Below are 20,176 nucleotides of genomic sequence, written 5' to 3'. Positions count from 1 at the left end.
TCTGCCTGGGAAATCCCAGCCATGTGGCAGCCCGACGCATGAGAAATCCTTCACGCGCTGACAGCTGACAAGCCCCTGCGCTGCTCCGCAGCCTCCTCCAGCCTCGCGGGGTGATCGCGGCTCCTAGGAGGCAGCCAAATGAACACCTCGTGGCTCGGGGGAAGGCGTGCCGGGAGCCTGGGGAGAGCAGGTTGCATAGCATGGCCATCCCAAACCTATTTCCACACTGGACTCGCAGCCAGGAGGGAGGGGAGCTGGGAGATGGGGGCTGGCTTCTGGTCTGGCTCCCATCTCACAGTCCCAGTGTGGATTCGCCACCGTCCTGGAGATCAGGCAGGTCCTGGCACAGCCCTCAGGAGGGCCTGGAAGGATGAGAGGGAGGTGCTGGAGCAGGGCTGGGGGCTGCCCTGCACCACCAGAGGTGGCTGAACCCTTTCTGATATGGTTGGTGGGTTTCTCCAGCTGGGGGTCTGGGAAGCCCCCGCCCCAGCCCACCTTTGGAGCAGGAAGATGGAGCAGACAACCCCAGCGTGTCCTTTCCTGCTATTTTTCTGGTTTGTTTTGCGTTCGCATGTTCAGCTAGCAGCCCAGGTGAACCACAGCAGAGGTAAGGACCCGGACAGACCATCCCTGCTGCCAAGGAGACGCCTGCGATGGCAGCCAGAGCACCAGCAGACCCAGGAGAGCCTGACCACGGCTGTGAAGGGCTCGGCCACCAATCGCTGCCCTAGATCTGTGGGAAAGGACTGGATTCCCCACTCTGAGCCAGTCCCATCCTTCCCTACAAAGCCACGGGTGGACGTGGCCACCGGTCTCTGGACAAGGAAGGCAAATCTGGCTGGCACCAGGGCGCAGAGCGCCCCTTCGGACAGCTGACCCCTTACCCTTTCCCTGAGAAGATGAATCCAAAGCAGCGGCAGGCATCTTAGGGAGATGGCAGCAAGTGGGAGGAGACAGCTTATCCAGGGAGCTCATTTAGCTGGAAGGAAAGAGAAAGGTTGCGAGATTAAGAAAGAAAAATAAATATGCAAGAGGAAGGAGCCAGAGGTTGAGGTGCCTGTGGGGAAGCAGTGCGGATGTGTTTCTTTTTAGGAAGCCAAAGCAAGGCTGGGGCAGATGCTGGACCCAGGGCGAAGGCTGCTTCAGCCCAGGATTGAGAAGCAGGGGTTAGGATGAGGCTTGCAGAGAGCTGGAAACCAGAGAGGTGAGGGGATTGTAAGTGGCACCGCATTTAATCTGAGCAGAACACATGAAACCGGCTAATGTAATTGGGAGGGTTATTTCAGCTGAGCATTCTGAGGGAAAAATAAAACATCGCAGGGAAAATAATAATACTTAGCACTTGTAATGTGCTTAGCATCTTCAAAAACTGGTCAGCCATTAACTGATTGCTCCTCTGCTAAGTCCAAAGGCTAATAAAAAGGGATGGTTCATTTAGCTGTTTCACAGCTGAGCTTCTCAATAAGGCATGAGGAAGAGATTGCTGCTCTCCAACGTGCTGGTAAATAAACAGTGGGAAGTGGGAACCGGGCGACGAAGCAGCGTTCGGTCACAGCTCCTCACCCAGCTCCTGCCTCGCCTCGTCTTTGTCCGGCCGGACCCGCTACAGGGAGCTCACCTGGAGGTCTGGCCTGGCTGCAGGGCGCACGGGACCGGGTCTCCAGCACCCAGACCTGGTGTCTCCTGCCTGGGAAGCAGCCCTGAGCCCGTGTCCCCAGGGGTACGGTCGGGATGTCAGTGGGGTTTGGGCACGGGGTGACCCCGGGGTGCAGCCCCGTCTTGGCAGGCACTGGGGCTGGTGAGAGCAGGCGGCCTTCCAAAGGGCCATAAAAACGGAGGCGCTTCATGTTTGTGTTACTTAAAAAGTAAACAGCTCCCCCGTGTTTGATGAGCAAGCCGTTTTGTAAACACCGCAGAGGAAACGCCGCGCGGTTGCACCTCGGTGGGTCCCAGCCCCTCTTCCTGGCAGCAGCAGCAGCAGCAGAGCAGCGGGCGAGCGCCTGAGCCAGGAGCGCTCCTGGTTATGGGGAGGTGGCCGAAGGCCTGGGGGTGCTCCCGGCCGGGTGTGCAGGGCACCAGCCGGGGAGAGGCAGCCCTCGGCCGCACGGAGCCGCTCAGCCCCACTCACCCCCAGCCCGTGGAGCCGTGCCACTGCCAGGGGCTTCGTGCTGAGCCCCAGGGGCTCCCTCAAATCCTGCTGCTGCTGTCGGTGCTGTGCGCTGCCCGAATCGGTCCCTGCACTGCCCATCACACAGCCCTGGGGCTAAAAACTCCTTTTTTTTGTGTTGCTGCTGGTGGGAACGGTGTGAAGTTCATTTATGCCTAACCTGAGACAGCCATCGCTGGGTGATGGTGCTTTGCAAGGCGCCTCTTGAGCTTTTTGCACACACCCGTCTGCCACTACTTCTCCTATACCACCTACCTCGTGGCGTTCCTGGCCTTAACAGCTTAGACGCCTACTAAAGCACAGGCCTCAGTGCTTCAGAGAAAGGGAACTGCCCCGACGCTCACCTGCCCCACGGAGGTGCCCAACTTTCGGTGCAGTGATGCTCCAGACCCTGCTTTGCTGCGGCACAGGTCTCGTCACAGTCATCTGTGAAAGCATGAGAAGAGAGCAGCCCAGAGCTGGGCTTTCCTGGGCTGGAAAGGCCTCTTTGGTGGAGACAAGGGCTGGGGGAGCTTGCATTCCCCATGCTTGCATTCAGTCATGGTTGTGAGCTCGATGGTTTTTCTCTCTTTTTTTTCAGGGTTTCTTCTAAAGCGAAGCGTCCCCCACCTCTGCTGCTGCACGGTCCCATGAGCCCAGTGCTGGGAGGACGAAGAGGAGGAAGAGCAGAGCGGGCACTCCTCAGATCAGCCTTACCACTAACCCAGGGGGGGTTTGTCTGGGCGAGGTGCAGGGGTCAGGACCTCGAGGATTTACAGGGCAGGATGCGTCCTCCTGGGCTGGGGGACCCGGGCAGAGGCGGCCGCAGCCTTGCCAGGGTGCTGACACGTACCCGAGGGGGGGAACTGGGGATGCTGCTTGCTGGCGAGGCCGTGCTAAGTTCTGCTAAACGCTCACGTCCAGCCAGGAAGCAGCTATATGGACTGTGCAAGACACCGCTGATTTTCCTCTGCCTGCTTTTGGCATAACGAAGCCCGGTGGGTGTGTATAAACAAAGCAAGTATCTCTCTCGCTGGACCTCATGCATCATTTATAGCCAGCTTTTCCATGGCACAAGAAACATTTACATATGCCAGCATTAATTCCAAACGCCACTTCAAAGCCATCTCTGTCTAATGAACCCCGTGCGCTGTGCACAGCAAATTCCACCCGAAAAATAATTAGCAACACACGCTACCAAAGCATTACAAGGGGAACGCAGCGCACCACCTGCTGAAGCAAAATGAATGCCTGATTTATTTATTTTTTTCCCACTTTTTAGCAACATTCAGAGTGACTCAAAGCTGTGCTCTGTTCTGAGCTAAGGAGGGCCCTGGGAAGCGTCAGGTTCCCACTCTGCTTTGCAGGGCAGGGGGATGGTGGATTTTGGGGGGGGTTATACACTTTGTCCTAGGTGAGGATGGGGCAGAGCTGTGAGCCCACACTGATTTCCCTGTGCCAGGGGTGCCGGTGGGGATTTAGGTGCAGGCAGCTCCGCATCCCTTCCCCTGAAGTCTCACAGGTTGCAGGCTTGCAGAGCGCAGCCTCAGCCTCAGTACAGGGAGCAGACACCCTGTCCTCACCCTGCCCTAATGTGCCTTTAACCCCCCAAAATCTTCAGCCCCGCTGAGAAAAAAGAAACAAAACCAAACAGAGCTGAGCCAGCAGATGAAGGTTTTGGTGACCCTAGCAGCCACAGGTTCTCCCAAAACCTGCAGCACAGAGGCAGCCCTGGTGTGACCAGCTCAGGAAAACCAGCTGGCCTTACCAAAAAACGTTTCTGGGAGCTGCATTAGAGCTGCGCAGAGCATCCCATGCCAGGAGCAGCTGCGTGATTTACCCCAAGACCTGACACAGGGGCAGGTGATGCTGGCATCGCCATGGGACACCATGGCTGTGCACCACCGTGGTAGGGGGGCAGAGGTGGCTGTGGGCATGGGGGGCCCATGCTGGGGTGGTGCTGGGATCCTGGACTCCCCCGGGTCCTGCCCTCCTCGCACACAGGAGTTACGTTCAGCAGGACACGGCTCCCACCAGGAACCACACTGCCGGCGTCTCTCCTGCAGCCAGCCCCGTTGTTCCACCTGTCAGTCTCTGCCTTGCAAGGATGCAAGGGGTTAAACTGCTCTTCCTATGCAAATTAGGCTTAATTAATCCTTTTCATCAGTTGCAAATATACCTTCTGAACCCTATTAAAAACATGAATATGCAAATCCAGACCTTTTTTAATACTCATTTTCAAGGACTTGGAGTCAGGCTTGATTATTCGATTCCCGTTAACAGCCTGTAAAACCTGGTGCAAAATTTAATTTCCATTTTAAGTTACCAAAAAAAAATACGAATCTGTTGGTAATTAAGCTAATTACAGTGTTACACTAAAGAGGAGACAAACAAGGAGGACAAGATCATTCATTACATTTAACACCAGTTGCAGGACCTGGGGACTGCGCAAGGCCACAGATAACCGTGAAGCCGGGGAACAGCAGTGATGGAAACGGGGCGAGTTTGGGGGCTGGGGCTGGAGCCTTCCTCACCCTGGGGCCGTCTCTGTGTCAGCCCCGTGAGCCATCCTCCTCCTCTTCTTGAGGAGAGGAGCGAGGAGGTGGAGGTGGAGTTGGGTGCTGCTGGAGGTGCTGCGGGGCCGCCAGTCTGGTGGCCAAGAGAGGTGCACAACGTGCCCCGTTAAATCTCCTGACCATGGCCAGCATACCCTGGGAGATGCAAACCACACCTCCCGGTGCCAGCCCGGTGTGGTTTAAATGAAGACACCGTGTGCCTGTTGCACGCAGGATCAGGCATCTCCTCCTGCACCGTGGGGCCACGCAGCGCGGTGACATTACACAGCGGTGCCAGCACCACCCACGGCCACCCGCTCACCCAAACCATCCGCGGCGGTCACCCACGGGGCTCAGAGCTGGGGCTCCCACCTCACCCATCGACTTCCTCACACCTCCCAGCTCTGCCGGGGTGTTATTAAACAAAAAGTGCTGCTACAGACTGTTAATTATGGTTTATCCCTTAAAATCAGTCACCAGCGTGCCTACGATCTAGTCTGCGTGTGGTGTTTTCTAACGAGCTGGAGACATTAATGGGTGATTTTTCAGACCTATAATCCTCACCTCGTGCTGTACGCACACTGGGTGACAAACCCCATGACCTGTTTGGAAACACACAGGTGATGCTGTGCCCGCAGAAGGCCAGGGCTCAGTGTTTGGGGTACTGATGTGCTGGGCAGGCAACCTGAGTGTTAAAATGAAGCGCTAGGTACCTACGGACTTACCCAAAGACATCCTTTGTTGGCAGGACGCAGCCACCCAAGAGAGAAGTGTTATCTGGAGGGCTCTTATCTCTCCTCCTCCTCTCAGTGTGGCTGCCAGGATGAGCAGCTCGGTTCCCTGTGGGTTTGGTTCCTTCCCTGCCTTCGCCTCCTCTCCGAGGTCGCTCCTTCCCCTGCTGGGAGTCCCGGCGAGCGGAGCTGTCGCTTGGGAGCGTGCCCCTCCAGGGCGCTGTGCCTGCTAACGGGATCGGAGGGGAGATACCACGTACATCCCCAGGGGCTGCAGTGCGACTCCCAAAACGAGCTGAGAAAAGAGACCTAAGCGAGATTCATGCTCTTATTTCCCTTTAGGGACACGGCTTTTCTGCAGGGGCTCTGGGGACAGATGCACCAGCCACCACCACCCGCAAAACAAAGCACCTATAATTGTACGGCACAAGCATTGCCCTGTAGATGCTCGTGGAGAGAGGAAAGATTCCTCTGCTGGACTTCGGAGCCTTTCACCCACCTGGGAAAACTTCCATTGTGTTGGAGCCAGAAGTCTACGATCACTGGATAAAAGGAGTGTGATGTGGTGACACAGGAATGCTCTCGCCTTCTAGCAAAGCCCCGTGCCTCGCACCTCCTCCTGCGTCTGTGGCTTCCTTCCCTTTGACCTGCCCAGTGCACATTGTCAATCGTGTAATGTTTTGGGGGAGTCAGGGATGGAGAATTACCTTCTCAGTCCCTACAGGCAATCAGCTTGCTCCCCAAACCATGAGATATGATTGCCCTTATTATTCTAGCTTGCATAGCAGCGAGTCTTGTTAATGGTCATAAAATTATCCAGTCCTTATTTAAACCCAACAACCGTCTGTGTTTCAGTGACCTCCTGATGGTCGCTGGCTTTGTTCCAGGTTGAAGAGGCATCAGAGGGACCAGGGAGGAAAAAGAGGCAGTGGGAGGATAAAAGAAAAACAACCAAAATCACAACAAGCAACAGCCAACAAACAGAATTCAAAGTAAACCGGGGAATATTAAAGAGAGCTCAATCAGTCAGCTGGAGAGTTCAAAACAACACAACCTGTCACATAGAGAAGTAAGCAGCACCAGGTAAAATTAGCAACACTAATAACTCATCAGCACAGGGAGGAGGGGGCCGGGAGATGCTTGATCCCATCCTGGGGAAGCAGGAGGGAGACCTGACCCGGCCCGAAGGAGCCGAGTGGTGCTTCGGGGGTGCTTTGGGTGCGAAGACCGGGGCTGCTCCCTCCACCTCGCAGCCGCCGTTGTGCTCCCAAACCCACAGGGCAGCTTTGTCTTCTTCAGGTGTATGCAAATGGTTCTGGAGCCAACCGTTTTATTTATTCGGATGCCAGATTTTCTAAAGCAAGACTGCTCCACTGTCCTTTCAGATAACGTCTGAAGAGCCCCCTGAGTACCAGAACAATTCCTAATAATATTCCTCCTAAAGAGAAGCAACAAATGGGAAAAAAAAACAAGCAGCAGAGAACTGTTTTAACGTAACCAAGCTCCAGCACAGATTCCCATCAATTTTGCAAGAAACCTGAGTCATGAAATTAAAAGTAGCATCAGCATATTTCCTATTAGCTAGGGCTTCTTTTTCAGAACGGATCATACATCCCTACCCTATTTTTTCAGACACTTGTGTCAATGCGATACCATCAGATGCCGTTCAGCCGCTCCTCTTAGCTCGAAAAAGCTTTCCTGTTGGGAAGGTTGGGGATTTTAATATTTAAAAAAGACTTCCTGAAAAAAAAAAGCCTGGCTGATTTTTTATTTATTTATTTATTTATTTATTTAATATCCCTCCTCCGATCAGAGCGGATGCATTTTGTAGCTTTTAAATATCATGCAACTTTTAGCATCGTTGCCATTAAACCCGGCCCTGCTGTCACAGCAGGCAGCGCGGGTGCGATTTACGCCGGCGTGGAGAGCCCGTGCTGGCCTCCCCAGCCACCGCGCCGCCTCGTCAGCCACACACAGTTGTCAGCTACGATCACCTGGCACCTGCCACCGTCACTGCTTTCCCTACACCGTCTTCGAACAGCTCATTGTTGTACCAGAACCAGACCTGCCTCCGCTGCATCATCGCCTGCACCGAGCATCATTGGCTGCCGGGCTCCGGCATTTCCTTGGTGATGTCCCAGGAAGGCTCTGCCTCTCCCTGCCGAGGTTTATTTTGACACGTTCACCCGCCAGCCCAACTCACGCCATTTTCAGCTGTCTCTCAGCCCGCTGCTGGGGTTGTGAAATGAAAAGGAGTGCTGTTGTGCTGCGTTTCTTCGGCGCGTTGGAAGGAGCTGCGGGGAGCACAGGGAACCAGCAGCAAAGCCAGCGCCGCAGCTGGGCGGCTGCGGGATGCTGCCGCTCTCCCGAGTTAACCACAGGGCTGCGTTTGGGCTCAGACAACTCCAAGCCTTGGGGTTGGGACACCGTGACTGGGAAGCGACCTTCCCATTTTACAGAGCCTGTGGTGCTGAAGTTTCACGGGCAGGCAGAGTTCGGTCACCACGTGCCGAGCTGGAGCAGGTCTCTGCCAGCCCCAGCAGCAGCAGCAGGAGGCATCTGGGGAGGCTCATCCTCCTCCATCGAGGCTGTCCTGCAAATCCAGAGCCCTGGGCTGCCCATAGTGGCCTCCCTCAGCCCTGCAAGGCAATGGACACGGCTCCTCCGGCAGGCTCTGTGCCACGGCTGCACACCACCACTGCGAGTTACGGATGGTCTGTGCTCATCCCTATCTGTGAACACCCGAGCTGTGCCCCAAGCTTCCCACTGCTCATCCCAAAAGAGTTTCCCAGGTCCCTTCTCAGGCATCACTCCCAGGACAACCAGGCTGACGCAAACAACAAGCAGCGATGCCAGAAGAGACGGGGGGAGCAAAAGGCTCCAGGCTCACAGGTGCCACCTTCAGAGAGGCACAGACCCCGCGGTACCCACCTTAGCCAAGAGCTCTGCTGCGCTCAGGGGCCGCGTGGCAGCTCCTGACAGCTCCTCGCCCCTGCTTAATATTTATTTGTGCACACAGATGAAAAGGGTTGATCAGGAGAGGAGTGGGGACTCGCGACAGTTTGAGTGAAGGGAAGCTTCAGGCAACACTGCAAACAAGACAGTGCTCCAACACACACAGTCCCTCAGCCGTGCATTAATAAATCACATTTTACAGCTTATAGCACATAAACCCAGTGAGCGTGCACGGAGACCCAGCAAGCATACACACACTTGTTAACACTCTCGCCTCTCCCCTCCAACCAACTGCAAATTTATTACTGATCTCCCAAGATTTTCTAAAATGATTTTCTGCAAAGAGGGCTGGAGCTTTGCGAGTGACAAGAGAAGACAGATGGGACTTGTGTACCCGGCACCTGGAGCGCTGGGAAACTGCCGGAGCACCGTGGCAAGCCGCGGCTGTTTGCACTGCCCCGGCGGAGTGGGAGCACGGGGGGACAAGTGTGGTGGCAGAGCCCTGAGGCTGGCTGGCTCCACGAGGAAGGAGTGATCACGGGGAAATCCAGCACTGCAGTTACTCATGATGGTACAGCCGGGAGCTGGCACCGTGGTAGGGTTCGGCCACCTGTCTGGGCTTCATCCTGAATTCGGTGTCTGAGCCCGAGCTGTAAGCTGGGGAGTCTCAGCTCCTCTGCCCCAAGCCCGACCACCAGCCCGTGTCCCACAGGTGGCTTTACAACGGTCACGCTTCCACGCGAGTGCTCCCGGGCTCCGTGAGCAAGCCCTGGAGCTTCCCAAGAGTCGTTTTCACCCAGTGCCCAAGTCTGCTCACCATCCAACAGCGTCAGGCACCAGCAGCAGGGCACGGATGCTGCTGGCCCCAGCAGGACACCCCAGCAGCTTCCAAATCCCTCTCCCAGCAGCTTCCAAACCCCTCTCCCAGCACCAGGCACAGCACCATGCGGCACATCTGGCCGAGCCCCCGTCTTCACCGCACTTTTCTCTCAGGTGTGTCGGCTTTTAAACTTAGCTGAACAAATCAGTCGCTGGGAGAACGGGGTGCAGAGCGGTAGCTATCCGTGTCTCCTCTCCACCGAAGGAGCCTCGGAAGACCGCTGTTTTTTCTACCCCAACCTATTATCCTTTCCCTCTTGGGAGGCAACTTTCCAGCGGGCAGAACACGTTTTCCCTTGTCACTCTCCAGCATCACTTCTCGCCTCACCCGTGTTTTGCTAAGATAGAGGGTTTATTGTAAACTTATTAATTACTTCATTTCTCCTGCGAGGAGCCAGGAGAAAAATTTTCGAGGCAGCCAGGATCTGCTATTGTGTTGGCGGAGGAGCCGAACGGGGCTGACGTCATGATTCATTTTCCCCATGACTGAGGAAGGCGACTCTCGGTGCCACGCTGCGCATATGAATCAGGCAGCGTTCCCCTGGCACAGCATGCCAGGCAATTCATCTTCCACCAGGACTTCTTCAAGCGGAAGAGAAAACGCCAAACTTTTGCTGTTGCCTTTCACTCCGACGGCAGCACTTCACCGCAAACCCCGTGGAGAGGAGGGCTGGGGAGATGGGGCCTGCAGCCTCCCCAGAGCGCACGCCTGTCCCACCGCTTCCTGGCAGCTGGGGCTGGAGCAGCTCTTTCTGGGCCTGTCGACACTTTGACAGGTCCCCGAGTGACTCCAGCACGGATGGCCAGGTCTGCAGTCACTGCAGGCACCTAAGCTAGCTTTCTAGCCCGCTCATTGCTACGCTCTCTCCAAGCTTAGGAAGCGCACTCCTGCTGTTATCAAGAGGCCATCGATGTACACAGAAGTTCCTAACAAACTAATCTTGTTTGCAGCATGACTGAGACTTGCCTGGAAAAGCTGAAGTAACGATGTCCTCCCTTCTCAGGGCAGTACCAGCACCAACCCATCGACGTCTGGTTCGTTATCTGCTTCACACGTGGGAGAGCACAGGGAGACCATGGTGTACCTCCCAAATGAAGGAGTCGTACGCCCAGTTTGGGAAGTGACACTTTATTATCAGGATAGAAGAAGTATCCATTGTAACACAAAACGTCAGACTCCAGGGTGTCCCCAGAGGGGGGAAGCTTCCCATGGGAGGAGGGCCACCCCAGCGAGGTGAGGAGGTGCCCGCGGCCTGGCAGCAGGCAGCAGTGAGCACACCCTGAAGAGCTCCCTCCCACCTTACACATTCCTGAGATAACCAAGGGCCCCAGAGCCTCCACGAGGAACAAAAAGAATGTGGGTGACATCCGAGCACACTGCGCAACACAAGGAGTAGGGTCTTCAGAAGTCCATTTATGCTTGTTCTCGTCTGCTGAGTGATGGCAGAGCAGGAAGCACCAGCCATCCCCAAAGCCCATGCTGGTCTCTCTGCCAGGGCCTGGATTTGGGGGATGCTTTTGGGTAAAAGTGTGGTTCCTCAAACCAGCAGTTCCCACCGCCTTCCCAGAGAGATGCTGAGACGGTTTGGGGAGTTACGGATGCATTTTACAGTTCAAAGGTGGGGAGTGGGCCTTAGCACAAGAGAGCCCTGGGATGGAGCTAGACTTGCCCTCCCACAGGAGGGAAATGATGCTTTTCAGGGGAAAAGGTGGGGTTTGGGGTTTGGGAGTCAACATGAAAGAAGTGGGAATAAGGAGTTTCCCGCAAAACAGAAGCAACCCAATGCCATGAATAAAGGGTATGAGGGGAGAATTTGTCCTTGGTACCTCATGAACACCAAGGGTGAGGCACCGTCCTGTCCGGGGGTGCTCCAGGCCTGTCTGGTGGCGAGATCAGGGCGAGCTAAGTGATGGTCTGGCGGCTGAAGAGGTCGAGGGTGAGGGCGCTGAGGAAGGCCGGGATGCTGTCCTGGCGGAGCAGGTGCAGGTCGATGAGCTCCCGGATGGTTCGCGAGAACTCCGTTTCCAGAAGCTGCATTTTTCCACCGGAGGAGCTGGAGGCCTGAGGGGAAAGCAGAGCAAGCCCATTAATACAGCAGGGTTTTAATTCGCCTCCCACCACGCAGGGGAGAGCTAGAGCCATCGCTCCGCAGCCTCCTTCGGTGCAGATCCGCCTGTAATCAAGGCACTGTTATCTGCCGCAGAGCAGGTGCTCGACGCACGCTTTAATTGGGCTGTTACTGAGTTCTGCCTTTCCAAAGTCTCCGTGCAGAAACCCCCGCGTGAGCCTCCCCGACAGCAAGCAGCGTGGTGGGGAGCAGAGTGGTTCCATCATCCTGGAGACCCCACGGGGACCAGGCTGTGCCGCCAGCACAGAGCCAGGGTGACCACCGTGGTGTCACCGTCACCACCACCTGGGGCTCGGGTGGCAGGAGCTACATACAAGAGCTTCCTCTCCACGAAAAAGACTCGTTCCTAAAGTCCTCCCACTCCCGAGGGAGCTAGCGGACCTGTTGGCACCCAGTGCTGTTCCTCCCCAGCCAGCTGCTGATCCGCCCCGCATCCCTCACGTGTTCAGGAGGTTTAAATCAGCCCTGCAGCCAAGAGCTCCAGAGGAATTATTCCAGAGACGCTCACATGAAAATGAGGGAACTCAACATGTGGGAAGACATTACAAATCTCCTGTAACATATAAAACAAGCAAGAAGAAAAAAAAAAAAAAGCTAAATGCAAGAGAAGGAAGGAATGCTTGAAGCCTCTCCTGCCTCCGGAGGCGCGAAAGCTGCTTGTTTATTAATAAACAGCAAAAACATCAGAGTACAAATGCTAATGTTTTTCCCCTGCCGTTTTCCTCTTCAAAATGTTCCCTCTCCTAATTGCTCTGCAGCTCTGCCTCCCCTCGCAGCCGAGGGGGGCAGCGCGAGCGGTGCCTGGCAGAGCCAGCGTCTCCCGGGGGCAGCGGCAGCGGGACAGCCCCCGCCTCAAAAAGGATGCCAAGAACCAGAGCAGGGATTGCCACGTGAAGGGAAAACAGGGCTTTACCTGCTGGGAGAGACGGGAAGTGATAAATCGCCGAGGGCCCCAGGGAACCCGTTTGTTCCTGGTTTCATGTTTTCAGGAGCCTGGACACTTCTGACGATGAACTTTTCGTGTATGTGTCAGTTCTGATTGCGAACAGCGCAAGGTACCAAGGATGCCCCTGTCACCCCTGAGCCAGGGAGGGAATCTAAACAAGGTTTCAGTGTGGGAAAGTAAATTAGCTTTTGTTTAAATCTCTTCCACTTCATCTTGGTTGTTTTGCAGCGACTCCAAAGGATGTTGAGTGCCTTAATCCGCTGCTGCCCGCGGCTCCCCTGCTTGCTTGCTGCACCCCCGCGTACCGCCGCGTCGGGTTAAAGAGGCTCACGAGGAGCGGGGCCGCCGAGGACGCCCATCGGAGGCACAGGGAGGGATGCACATCTGCCAGCCAGGTAAAAGGAGAGGCTGTGGGGAAGCTCTGAGTTGGTCCGTGGGCCGGGCGCCATGGAAGCAGCACGGGCTCTGTTTTGCAAATCCACCCTGGCTGCAGCTGATGGAGGTACCAGTGTCGGAGGAAGGTCCCGGTATGATGAACGCATCGCCCGCGTCTCCGAAGTCAACAGTGAATTGGCTTCACTGGAATGGGAATTCAATCTCTGCACGAAGTACACACTGCCTCCTTAGCAGATTTAAAACACTCTTTGGGCACAAAATTAATTTTCTAAGAATTTACAAGCAAATCCATTAATTGGTTTACTAGTTTAATTAATTAAAGCAAGTTCCTTAAGAAATCTAGCATCCAGTGCCAGACCATTTGCTTGTATTTTATGCTCTCAGAAAGAGAGGAACATAAATGTTTTAAATTTCCCCTCTACTTTGAGCTCACTGGCGTCGCGAGTGAAGGCTACATTTGAATAATTTCTTTTATACCAGATTAATGGTCATTTCTCTCTGCTATTCTTCATAACTGAAGTTTCCTCCTTCAGCAGAGGCAGCAGAATAATGATCAGAGGAAGCCAGAGGAACAAACACATGCTTCAGACAAGAGCACTACTTCCCACTGCATTCAATGGCGCTGCGCTTTCTCTCGGTTGCTGGACAGTGGAGAGAGGCACCGTCTGCCCACTGTGGTCTCCCAAAAAACGAGAAAAAAAACACAACAGAAAGCATCCAAAAGCCCCAAAGCATTCAAAACCCAGACATTTCACCCAGGTTTCTTATGATCTCTTCAGTAACAAGAACAAGGCGAGAAGGCAGCCACTTGGAAAAAAGGCAATTCCTTCTCTGCCGGGAGATGTTTACATGCTAACTTTGAGGATGGATGCACTTGCAGTTTGGTTCGTTCAGTCTTGCAGTGCTCTTAAAAAAATTTAGAACCTTGCTTATTTTCTGGGAGTGCTTTAAAATTGGTATCATTGTTACTGTTCTTAATATTTGTTTTTATTGCCCTTTTTTTTCCTTCACCCATCTGTTCATAACGTAGAATAGACTGGGATATATAGATAGATTTGTTGCCGCTGAGCTCAACAGCAGGAGTGTCTTTGCAGCATGTGCTTTACAAATAAAGTGATTATAAGAAATAACAGTGATACGTTCCCATTAATTCACGGGATTTCTTTTCAAGAGCCTGCACCCGACCTGGTACCACGGTGAGCTGCAGGCAGAGGGAAGCGCGGGGGCAGCGAGCGGGGAACCACGACAAGAGAGGGGCATGTAAGGGAGACAAGGGAGAGGACACTGGAGGCAATGCTCTGCCGAATGAACGCAGCAGGCTCCAGTCGTTTCATGCTGTTTTGGATCAGTGCAGAGTGTACCTGCGACTCCAGGTGTAAAAGCTGGCTTTATGAAAGACACAAAGCTGAAATTTCCTTACAAAGCTGTAAGGGCCCTCCAGCCCTTCTCTTTACAGTTCATAGCTAGGACTTCCTCCACTCGTTTTTAATCAATTTTTTAATTAAAAAAATAATAATCTCAACCCCCAAAGAAAGCTCCTGGCCACAACCCCTGCTAACAAGAGCATGAAGCTGATGGCACGTGCCAAGCATCCACAGCGGCACGCTCCATCTAACGCAATCACCGTTCACCCCAGTGGTGCCTTCGTGGGAATTCCAAGTCTAGCTGAAGCCAAAAACCTCCCAAGCCCATCTGGGCAATGCCCAGGATGCCGAAGCACTACCAGAATACCATCTCACAGGTACTCTTCACGCAGGCCTGCATTGGTTTCTTCTAATTAATGGGAAAAAATCTGCCTGGCTCACTAAACTACTGAGACTCAGGTCTATGTTATGTTTTATTCAGACCTCAAATACTTGCAAAAAGGAAAAGACTCCGGCTTTTGCTAAGCCCTGTTGCCAGTTCAGTCTGATTTAAGGCCTATCGGGACCTCTTCTAGAAAAGCAGTGGCAATCAGTCTTTGCCCCGTGCTACAGCTCGCTCAGTTCTGTTGGGGGATGCGACTCCTGCCCCAGATCTGAAGGGTGCCACCCTGTTTTCTCCTCGCAGGCTGTGCTACTCCATCAGATCTGTGGGCAGATTGCATTATATTGCAAAACATGAAGAAGACAGGTCTATTTACCACATGGCGACATCAGCTTGCAGTAGCTGCTCCTGGCTCTGCTCGGAGAAAGGAGCTGTTAGTACAAGTGCTTTTCCAGGAGAATCAAGATCAGCTGCTGCCTGCCAGAAGGAAACATCATATATCTTCCTTTTAACCCTGGAAATCAGTAAATTATTCAAGGCTTCAGAGTTAAGATACACATATAAAAGTCTCAAAAAAACACCAGTGTGCTGGGAAAGCAAGTCCTTCTCTCCAGCAGGGACCATCAGCAAGGAGCAGATGACAGATAGGGCGCTGGGCACTCCTGCAGCCGGCAGGTCGTGCAGCGCACGGACCATGAAGGAGGCTCTCCCAAGAGTTGTTGCTTCGGTGTAAAAAATGCAGGGCTTCTGGCTGCATTGATTTTGCTGACACGGATCTTCGCCCCCGTGTTGTTGCACAGAAACACTCCCTAAAAGCCAAGTCCCAACATTTCCTTCTCCTTCTTCTACCAGCTGTGAGGTAGCTGTGTCAGAAGTTCGGCGGCGTCTCGTTTGGTCATTTACAAGCTAGCGTGGTTCACAAGTGCACCCAGGACTAGAGACATCAATTTTTACAGTTTATTGTATATATTTATTTTCCTCTGCTGTGTAACATATCTCAGTAGCTAGAAAAAACAATGAATGACCCTACTTTGGCTCAAAAACTGCCATCAGCTATAAACTGCCATGCAGCGTGAATGTAGTCATCTGAAGGATCCTTCTTGAAAAATACTAGTTGAGCATAAAACCCAGTGTTCTGGGGGTCTTCAGACTTTGGAATAAGACTGAAAAGAGGATGTTTGCATGCCCCAAGGAAAAGGCTAACATGGGGATGTGGTATCATGAGAAAACAAGGAGTAAAACTGGAAAAAGGGAGAAGAGGGTTTTGAGAAGTCAAAGAATACAACTTGAGATTTCAGCACAGTGTGCATATTCTACCTCTGATTTCTACATCAAGAAAATGAAATTCAGGGTTGCAATCCATGCAAACAGGAGCTCCTGTATCTTTAAACACACCCACCCAAGGGCTGGAGGCGGACTTCCTGAACGGATTTTGGTGAGCTGATAAACGGTGATGGTGGAGCTTTGTGCCAGGCACAGCTCAGCTTGGGCACCCCAGCTGAAACACGTGCTGAGGGTGAGGAAGGGTTAAAGGAAGGGTTAAATCCAAGGCTTCAGCAGGGCTGTCAGAGTGGCTTCCTGCCCTTTGGCACACTCAAGACGTTGCTTTGCAGATGCCGCCTGCCCATTCCTACACTAGACAGAACTTTTCAAGTCTGAGATGTATGAGGGGTCAAAATGAGCAAGTGAATCATTGCCCAGTGACATTTACCCAGCGAATGTATCGCAGAGGCTCCATCTCTCATCCGTTATGCTCCTTCCATAAATCACTTTCTATGCAGGGTTCCTGCTCTGAATACACGAGGAGAATGGCCCCGTGTGTGCCAAGGGAAGGCCCAGTGTGGCTTCACACATGAGACATCCCCTGGAGCTCCCCCCTGCTTCACTCAGGCCCACGGGCTCTGCTGGTGTTAGGGGCTGTGCCACGGCCGTACTCTGCTCTCGCTGCCTCAGTTCGTAGGCCACGGCCCTCGTCCTCGTGGTGCTGCCCACTCTCACTTCCCCAGCACCGTCCCTCATCAGCAGAAGTTCCCAGAGGCTGCTGTGCCATCCGATCACCTCCCAAAACCTCCGCAATGTTATCACTGCGTGTGCTACAGAGCCTCTGCCACCAAGTGTGTCAGGCACCCTCGTGGTCCCGATGGCCCCTCGCCACCCAACGCCTACCTTGGCTCCCATTAATTTGTGTAAACCCTGTCACGGCCCAACAAACCGACCTGAAAACATCTTTTACGAAGCCGCCTGCTCTGACCTTTAAACAAGAAAATCTTTTTGTTTCTGCCTCTTGCTTCGGACGCTGAGATTTTTCTAAATGTCAAAGGCCACCCTGCCCACGTGCAGCCACTGCGCGGGGCCGGCAGCCTCTCCCCGGCTCTGCCAGGCACCAAGCACAGCTCCAAAGCGAAGGTGAGACACCAACACGCTCACGGAGCACACCGGGTCACGTCGGCCAGGCACACACACACAGGGGGAGCCCATGGAGCAGCCAGCCAAAACACTCGAGTGCCCAGCAAGTACCAAAATCAGCTCCCGCTGCCGATGGATGTCTGGCGTTTGCTTTCTGGGAGCCAGCAGCCTGATGGGAAGTACAACTTTCAAACGCAGACTGGTCTAAATATGCATCATTGCCTATGAAAAATTAGTGTTTGCCTTCTTCACTGCTGCCCCGGGAGGGCTCTGCGGTGTGCAACGGACAGGAAAGCAAAAAGAAAAGCGTGCGTGCATGTGTGTGTGTGCACACATGGAAAGTGCCTGCTGAAGTTCGAGCAATCCAAACAGGAGGCTTTGAGATCTGTGTAATTGCTCAAACTTGGCTCTCTCGGGTGATGATATCATTATCAAAATCCCCCAATTGAATTACGCCTCGCCAATCAATCTCTCCTAAGTATCGCGCACCGCTCAAATACCAGGTCCCCAGGTAGCCACTAAATCACTTTAATTAGAGGCTGTTCATTTAAAATTAGAGAAATATTAAAAAAACAAAAAACAAATTGTACCACAAGATGTGTTTACGCCTTGAAATATTTATGAGGTTATTTAGCAAACTGTTTACTGGTTTCCTTCTCCCTTTTTTTGTGGCACAGCGGGCCACAAAAAGGTTTCTGCTGGCCTCACAGGTTGGCCTTCCCAACGCAGCTCTTACAGGATGCTCAGCTCGGCATCAGTCAAGTCATCTACCTTTCACAAATGACCATTCCTTGTCTGCTGTGAAGTTTCTCCCCCTATAACATCCTCTTTGTAACCCAAAAGAGGAAGAGCACTTCTTTATAATAATTGCTTCTTGCTAAGACCTCTGACCTCTGTGCTGCCAGCTTGCTATATAAAGTGGATTTATGAGGCAGAGAGGGATGGATGCCTGTAAAGGGCCTTCCAGGAAATGTAATGAAAAAGCTGCTTTTAGCTGCTGAGCAAAGAAAAGCAAGTGCCTGGCAATGCCAAGAAGAAAATTGAAAGCTGGGGTGGGATAAGTGAGAAACAGCCCTGCGTGTGCTGAGATTTATAGCAAACATTTCCTTTCTCTTTCTTATTATTCAACACTGAGATGAACCACAACCCCGCAATGTCTTCGGCACAAGAGGTCACCTCACATACTTCCATTTTAATCAGAAGCACAACCCAGGCACTACAGACAGTGACAGAAGTGATGGGGTCCGGGTTGTCTCACCAGCTCAGCACCGAAGACACACAGCGCAGGGAGTTTATCCCTACAGCTACGTGTTTTGATGTACGAGAGCTACCCTGCACCCAACGTAAAAAAAGAAAAATGTAAAAATGAGCACAGCCGCGCACTGAAGTACCTGCTCCTCTCTCGACAGGGAAAAACGGTTGGTATTCATCCCGGGGGAAGGTGCTCTGTGCAGTGGAGGGCAAGTCAGCATCTTCTCAAAGGGTTTCTCCCACAGGTTAATGCCCTTTAGACTGTCAAATGTGATGCCATAAAAATAAGATCAAAGGCTTTAAAATAAGGGAAGCGTATATTTTTTTTTTGTTCATACTATTACTATTTTATATCTGAATATTCCTATAGAGCTTTTCATCCTGAAAGACAGGTCTTTGAACTGCTGTGCTTTCACCTATCACTGAGGAGCAACCCCCGGGGTAAAATGTGACAGCTATTATCAGGGTGCATTGATGTTACTCAACAGTTCAGGACAGACAGAGACAAATATATCCAATTTAAATCATAGGTTTGAAGAACTACTGCTCGGTGTGGATTAATACCCATGCATTTTCCAAAAGCGCTTTCGGAGTTTTAAAGGACAGGTAGAGAAACCCAAATTCCCCGTCTCCTCGGTAGGACGCACTCAGGCTCCCGCCATTATGGCGTGAATTGAACATCAGCATTGTCAGAGAGGGAAGAGGGGAACGTAAACGATTCATCCGCAGGTTCTGATGGGCATCGCCACGCCAGCTATCAAGCACATTCACCCCGCGGAGATTTGCTGGAGTGATACCTAGAAATGGTTTGGCTGAATACAATACTGGTGAGAATAAATCACAGCGCGCTGTTCACGGCACAGAGAAGGGAAAATTGCACTGGATGTCCACTCTGAGCTAACACAGACCTAGGCTACAGTCAGAGCTTGAGAGCCCAAATTACAACTTTTTAACAGGCCTCTGGACTGTTAAACATGGTTCACAGCCAAACAGAGGGTGTTTATAAACGTCAAACACAACGGAATAGATGAAGGCAAGGCACAGGGCTCACAGAAATTTCCTAACGCCATCCTATAAAAATCCAAACTAGGAAATGAAGCCTTTAAAGCCAATACCTCATGAGAAAGCTCAGTGTCTTTACAAATTGGTGCCTTTCCTTTGCCTATGGGGAAGATGTGACGATCTCCCAGCCATGGGTGCAGGATCTCTGACCTACAGCGAAGCCCTTCACAAAAAGCAGCCGAACGCACGTTAGCACAACTGCTGCCACAACCAAGCGCTGCGGAGCTGGATCGCTGCGGCACCCAGGCTGCAGCTTTCCAACCATCTGCGAGGTGACCACGTTGGACTGGTCAAGCTGCAGAGTGAGTAGCTAACAAGCACTAACAACATCCAGCCCATGTGTTCTGTCTAGTAAAATGCCAACCCATCTGTCTGTAACATTAGCGACTCCACAGAAGCCATATGCGGGATAGACATAAATTAGGAAGAGAAAAATCTCCTGTTACTTTCTCTGAAATGATTCTGCAGTTGTAGCCTGCGATGCTAGGGACTGGGTGTTATTTAAGTTCTCTTTTCCCAGCCAAATCGCAGCCTCGCGTTGCCTTGCAGCCCTGCCTTCCAGAGGCAGTTTCTGGTCTGTAGCTGGCCCTGATGAGCACGGTGGCTTGGTGCAAGGGGAAAAGCGGGTGCGACTCAAACCAGGTCCCAAACTTCTCTCCCAGGAGAGCCAGGAGCAGACAGACAACTTGAGGGAGATACCAGGGACTGGGAAATGAACCCCATGCACAGGAATCTCTATTTTGGAAGGCAAACTCATCTCACTAACCAGTGAAGTTGCTTATCACGTTCTTCTCCATCCCCCCTGCTGGGAGGAGAGCTGGAAGCAACGGTGGAGCAGAGAACTGAGAACATGGGGTTTCTGGAACATGAGAACGAAGCTCCAATGGCAGAAATGGAATAAAATCATCTGTGTGGGCTTTAATTCAGATGGCCTACTTCCCAAAGTGGGGAGAGACTCCACTTCTTGCGAACTG

General features: G+C 52.7%; 1 protein-coding gene across 4 annotated transcripts in view; it reads right to left on the bottom strand.

The window, feature by feature from the left end:
• Positions 1–10,382: 10,382 nt before the first annotated feature.
• MAD1L1 (mitotic arrest deficient 1 like 1) overlaps positions 10,383–20,176 on the bottom strand; it is a 353,458-nt gene continuing 343,664 nt past the window's right edge. For all 4 annotated transcript variants that reach the window (XM_083800613.1, XM_083800616.1, XM_083800615.1 and 1 more), the window contains one exon: positions 10,383–11,328. In XM_083800613.1, coding sequence (XP_083656739.1) covers positions 11,170–11,328 — 159 coding nt within the window. In that variant the 3' untranslated portion in view covers positions 10,383–11,169. The remainder of the gene's footprint in view (positions 11,329–20,176) is intronic.

Source organism: Anser anser, assembly GCF_964211835.1.
Source record: "Anser anser genome assembly, chromosome: 15".
NCBI classification, from domain to species: Eukaryota; Metazoa; Chordata; class Aves; order Anseriformes; family Anatidae; genus Anser; species Anser anser.
This window is presented reverse-complemented; position numbering and strand designations above follow the sequence as displayed.